The sequence below is a fragment of the Athene noctua genome, chromosome 8, assembly GCF_965140245.1.
Source record: "Athene noctua chromosome 8, bAthNoc1.hap1.1, whole genome shotgun sequence".
NCBI lineage: Eukaryota > Metazoa > Chordata > Aves > Strigiformes > Strigidae > Athene > Athene noctua.
This window is the reverse complement of record NC_134044.1, coordinates 18263372-18269046: the sequence shown is the minus strand read 5'-3', so window position 1 is coordinate 18269046 and position 5675 is coordinate 18263372. Positions and strand designations below refer to the sequence as shown.

At 62.4% G+C, this 5675-nt stretch overlaps 1 protein-coding gene across 1 annotated transcript; it reads left to right on the top strand.

The window, feature by feature from the left end:
• The first annotated feature begins 2461 nt into the window (after positions 1–2461).
• Positions 2462–4967, top strand: SLC51A (solute carrier family 51 member A). The gene is made up of 9 exons (XM_074912535.1): positions 2462–2533; positions 2736–2830; positions 3213–3367; positions 3483–3556; positions 3644–3802; positions 3935–4046; positions 4166–4312; positions 4512–4617; positions 4728–4967. Exons 1-9 carry the CDS (start codon positions 2499–2501, stop codon positions 4862–4864), a joined length of 1020 nt encoding a protein of 339 aa, XP_074768636.1. The 5' UTR covers positions 2462–2498; the 3' UTR covers positions 4865–4967.
• The last annotated feature ends 708 nt before the right edge of the window (positions 4968–5675 follow it).

Genomic DNA, 5675 nt, shown 5'->3' with positions numbered 1-5675 from the left:
GTGGACGAGACAGGACCGCAGAATCGCTGTGACATAGCCCGTGGTGACGGTCACGAAGAGGCAGGTGCAGCAGATGTCGTAGGAGCTGACGTGTTTCTTCAGCCGTAGGCGATGCTGGTGACAATGGTGGGGCACAGGGGTGATGGTTGGAGGGGGGGCCCACAGGTCCCGTGCACCCCACGGGGCTGGGAGCACCCTGGGCTGTGGCTGCCCTCTGCACAGCGCTGCACGCAGGGGCTGCGTGTGCGTGGGGGGCGTGCTTGTGCAAGGTGGGGGTAAGCGTGTCTGTGTGTGCAAGGGGTGTTGGAGTGCACGGGGCTGGGTGTGCAGCATGCAGGATGTACAGACAGAGGTACAGGGTGCAACATGGAGAGCTGAGTGTGCCAGGCACGGTGTACAGAGCCAGGTGTAGGGCAACGTGTGTAGGGGCGGCAGGGAGTAGGGCTGGGGGTGCAAGGTGTAAGGTACTGGGATGGGTGTATATGGGGTGCAGCACATAGGGCTGCACAGATGGGGTTTATGGGGTGCAGCGTTCCACACTAGGTGTGGGGGGCACAGTATATGGGGCAGGATGGGGGGGGGGCATATACAGTGTGGAGGGACAGGGGTACAGGGCTTGGTTAATGGGGCTGAGGGGTGGGGTGGGTAGGGCTGGGTGGTGTGGCACCTCGGACACGTGCAGAGCCCCCAGGCTCCCGGGGCACCCTGCGTCCCTCACCTCTACAGAGCTGTTGCAGAGGGGGCAGCGGAGGACGTGTGACCGGCTGTGATGGTGGCACCTGCACCAGCAGCGCCATCAGCCCCGTCTCACTGTGCTGCAGAGCCGCTGCTTCAGCCTCTTCCCACAGGCCACTGCTGCCGGAGATGTGGGAAGACTATGACCCCTCAGGCCAGGGCCAGCCCCTGGGGCCACCCCGCCATGGAGCAGCCCCAGCTCCCCTGTCACCACTAGCAGGAGGAACTCCAGGCTGACTATGCTGAGCAGGACCAAGCTGGTGAGATCCAGGAGGAAGAAGAGGGTGGTGGAGCTGGGGACCAGCATCGCAATGTGCAGAGCCAGCAAGTCAGACCTGCAAGAAGGGGTACAGGGAGAATGGGGCTGGGGTCAGGCCCTGGGGCTGCTGTGTGCAAGGCGGAGAGCGGGAAGAGAGCCTTGGGGTGCTCAGCCCCAGGGGCTGCTGGAGCTGGGGGGTGGTGGGGAAGAGGACACATGTTGAGGCTGTTAGAGCTGGTGCCTGGCTCTAACGTCTGGAGGACACTGGTGTGAAACAGCAGCTCTGCTGCCCCATGTCCCCGGGGATGGGCCTCGGCCCACGGCTGTGGGGTGACTTACGGGAAGACCAGCCAGCTCAGGTAGAAGAGGGTGCTGAAGTGAAGAGGGATGGAAAGCTCCATGGGGGACAGGGCAGCTGCAGGGCGCTGGCCTCGCAGGATGGATGGCATCTGCTCCCACGCCAGCCACAGCGAAACAAATGCCCCATACCATTCCCATGGCAACCCCTCCTCCTCCCATCCCATTCCCACAGCAACTGCAACATCCCCCCCCCCCCCCCCATCCCATTCCCCTGACACCTGCAGCACCCCCTCCCACGGCAGGGTGCAGGGGACCTGTTTGGGGTGCTGGTGACACTCTGGCTTCACCAGAGAGGCAAAGGGCAGGGGCTTGAAGGTCCCTGGGGACCCAGTACAAACGAGTGCTCATTTTCCTTGGGGTGCTGGGAGGACACCAGGAGCCGTGGGCACCCCTGGGACCCATGAGGTTGCTGGGATCCATCTAGGACAAAGATAGTCTGCTCCCCATGTCTAACACTACAGCACCCCACTCAGTGTCCCCCCTCCAGCCTGCTGTCCCCCTCCCCAGGCCTAAGCTCTGCTTCCATCTCAAGAGGCTGGGGCGCTGAGCTGGGGTGCTGAGCGCTGGGACAGCCCTGCCCTCTAGCGACATGGGAGTTGCTCTCAGCGGGGTTTAGTGGGAGCTGAGCCTCTGTAAACTCCTCACAGGGCCTGTGGAGCAGTGCAGGGTCTGGCAGGCTTCCCACAGCCCTGCAGCATCACCTCACACCCGGCCACTGATGCTGCTGAGGGGACACCAGGATGTGTCCTGGATCCTGCCTGGCACCGTGGGGACCCCCGGCACCACAAGCCCATCTCCAGGCTGCCCAGGCAGCATCACCCCAGCATAGATGCCCTGCTTCCCTAACTTTGGGGACATGCAGGCACGGGTGATAACCAGCTCCCTCAGCACCCCGGGTCAATAACCAGGCGGCCGAGGCACTTGGTGAGGCTGGGACGGGGTGGGGTCACGCCAATGGGCACCCGCAGCAGCAGGAGAGGGAGGGGAGCACTGGAGGCTGCTGGTTAAACCGGAACGAGGCGCGACGGCCTCCGCAAGGTCCCTGCCCTGGGGACTCTGACCCCGTGGGCCGGCAACGGGAGCTGAGACAAGTGGTGCCAAGCAGCCCTGCAGCCGCTGGGACAGAGCTGAGGAGCAGAGCAGGATGGACCCCACCATGGAGCTGGCAGAGGACCCCAGGTGAGTGCTGGGGACCCCCATGCTGCTTTGCAGCCAGGCAAATCCAACTTTTTTGAGCAGGATTTTGGGTTATTCTCTCTGTAAAGGAAGGGAGGCGCTTGGGGGTGAGGCAAGCCAGCCAGGGCACCCCAGGGACCCTGCGGGGATGGGTGCCCCTGTGTCTCTGCCAGCCCTGTTGCAGCACTCGCCACCTTCTCCGCAGGTTCTCCCGCCCGTTGGTGGAGATGCTGATCAGGAACTTCAGTGTGCCGGCAGCCTGCTTCACCCTGCCACCCACCTCCCAGCAGCTGCTGCAGCGTAGGTGGGGGGACTGGGTGGGGGGTGGGGGGGACCCTCCTCTCGGCCCTAGTGGGAGCAGGACAGGGATGAAGGAGGTGGAGTGGCTGTGGTGGGTGCAGGCAGGGAGCAGCCCTGAGGAAGGGGGAGGCAGTGGGGTGCTGCTCGGGTCTCAGCCTCCCAGCCTACAGCCCTGCCTGCAGGGATGGGGGTGGCCCAGGGAGGGCCAGCACTGGGCAGGTGACATGGGACACGAGAGCAGGGGCAGCAGAAGCACTAGCTCTGGCATGGCCAGACGTGTTCCCAAAGCTGTGGAGCAGTGGGTCAGGTGGCAGCTCCCTGCCATGGTGGCCCCAGGGAGGAGAAGATGGGGTGGAGCTGCCTTCTCACCCCTCCCTGGCAGAGCTGGACATGGCCCAACTTGCCATCATGGGCCTTGCCACCATCATGACACTGCTGTCAGTTGCGATCTTCATAGAAGAAGTTTTCTACCTCACCCGCAAGATCCGCTGTCCCATCAAGATGAAGACCCTCTGCTGGAGCAGCTCAGCCCCAACAGTGAGCTGGGGTGTGGGGGTGGTGGGGGCATCACCCGGGGGGCCAGGGCTACCCGAGGGGTGCCAGCCTCCAGAAGGGAAGGAGTGGCAGTGTGTCAAAGTCATGCTTCCCCCAGGTCGTGTCTGTGGTCAGCTGCTTTGGGCTGTGGATCCCGCGCTCCATGATGGTGGTGGAGATGGCTACGACGACGTGAGTATCACCCCACCCCAGGGCAGGGGCACCGGAGAGCCCACAGGGCCTGACCTGCCTTCTCCCTCCTCCTCCTCCCCCCCCCAGGTACTTTGCCATCTGCTTCTACCTCCTGATGTTGGTCATGGTGGAGGGCTTTGGGGGGAAGGAGGCAGTGCTCAGCACCCTGAAGGATGTGCCCATGGTGATGAGCACCGGGCCCTGCTGCTGCTGCTGCCCCTGCCTGCCCCGGATCACCATGAGCAGGTGACGGAGAGCTGGGGTAACCCCCTGCCCCTGGACAGGGCTTTCACCCCTTTCTTCTGCTGGGGTGGAAGAGAAGTCCCTGGGCAGGGGTCAAGGACCTCAGGGTGCTACTGAACTCTTTCACTGTGCCAGGAGAAAGCTTCAACTGCTGATGCTGGGGACTTTCCAGTATGCCTTCTGCAGGGTGGTTGCCGTCTTCCTGGGACTGGTCCTGGCCACTGATGGGAACTACAACCCTGCTGACGTGAGTGCCAGGGCAGGGGGATGGGCAGGGTGACATCCCGGATGGGGAGCCTCCACCAGCCCTCACCTTGCCCAGCAGCTTTGTCAGCCCAGGTGCATTTTCTGCATGTCCCTGCCCAGATCTCTGAGCAGAGTGTGGCCCTCTGGATCAACACTGTGGTTGGTGCCTCCACCCTCTTTGGGCTGTGGGCCCTGGGCATCCTTTTCCGGCAGGCCCGGCTGCACCTCACCGAGCAGAACATCGCACCCAAGTTCTTCTGCTTCCAGGTGAGCCCCCGTCCTGCCTGGCTCCCTGCTAGCTGAGGGGCTCCTCTGGCACGAATGGGATGAGATGGTGCAGGGAGAGATGGTGGGGCAGAGCTGCTGGTGGGCAAGAGCCAGGTCCAGCTGCGGGAGCGTGGGGAAGGTGAAGGGCAGGAGCCTGGCGGTGGCGTGGCCCCACCAACTCAGGTGTTGGTGGTTGCAGGTCCTCCTCCTCCTGACAGCACTGCAGCCCGCCATCTTCAGCATCCTGGCCAACAATGGCAACATTGCCTGCTCGCCGCCCTTTTCCTCCAAGGCCAGGTCGCAGCGTAAGTCAGGAGATGGGGGAGCACGCGACGAGGCCTCCACTGCGCAGCAGGGTGTGAGGAAGGGGTATGGTGGATGAAGGCAGCTTCAAATGACTCTTCTCCTCTTCCAGAGATGAACGTGCAGCTGTTGATCCCACAAACCTTCATCTTGGCAGTGGTGACACGGATGTACTACCGTAAGCAGGACGACAAGCCGGGCTACCAGCCTGCCAGCTTTGCACCTGCAGGCACCAACGTCAAGGCGTGAACGGAAGGGAGCAACCGGGGTGCCAAGGGGCAGAGTGAGGTGAGGGGCTGGTCTGCCCTGTACAACCAACTCCTCCTCCAGCCCTGGGGAGCTGCCGGCAGCAGAGGGGGAAAGGGCATCTTGGCATGGGGTGAAAGGGTCTGGAACCTGAAAGCCACAAGCCCAAGGGATCTGTGAATCTGCCTCCAGCCCAGGGGGCTCTTGTGTGGCACCAAATAAATATAAATTTGTACCCGAGTCTCGTCCTGGTGATTGGGCCCAGATCACCTCCTGTCCAGGCTAGGTGGGAGATGACTCCACACAGCAGGAGGAAGACGGAGCCCAGACCAGCACAGCCATGGCCCAGGGCTGTCACAGGGTGCCCAACACCCAGCCGTGACACTGACCTCTGGGTGCTGCTGGCAGGGGTATGATGGCCAAGGCAATGCCAGGGCAGTGGCATTTTCTCCTGAGACCTCTGGATAGGTCTGGCTGTCCCTCGGGCACATCTTCCACAGCAGTGGCTGCTCTGAGAGCACAGTGAGAGCATCCACAACTGTCAGCCTGGGGTCAGGCAAAGGCAGGAGCTGTGAGGCACCTTTGTAACACAGTTACTTAATACTGCAAGGCTGGTTAAGGCAGCATCTGCTCTATGCTTACAACAGAGGTGGGGACGGACATCAAGAGCAATGATGACTTGCAGAAACCACTGGGTAATCTTTTAACCCCCTCTGAATCATCTTCTCCCTCAGACCACTAAGGTGGCAGGTGATGAGACCACGATGGGAGCTGGCTGTGCTAGGACAGCAGAAGGGATCTGGCACACAATGAG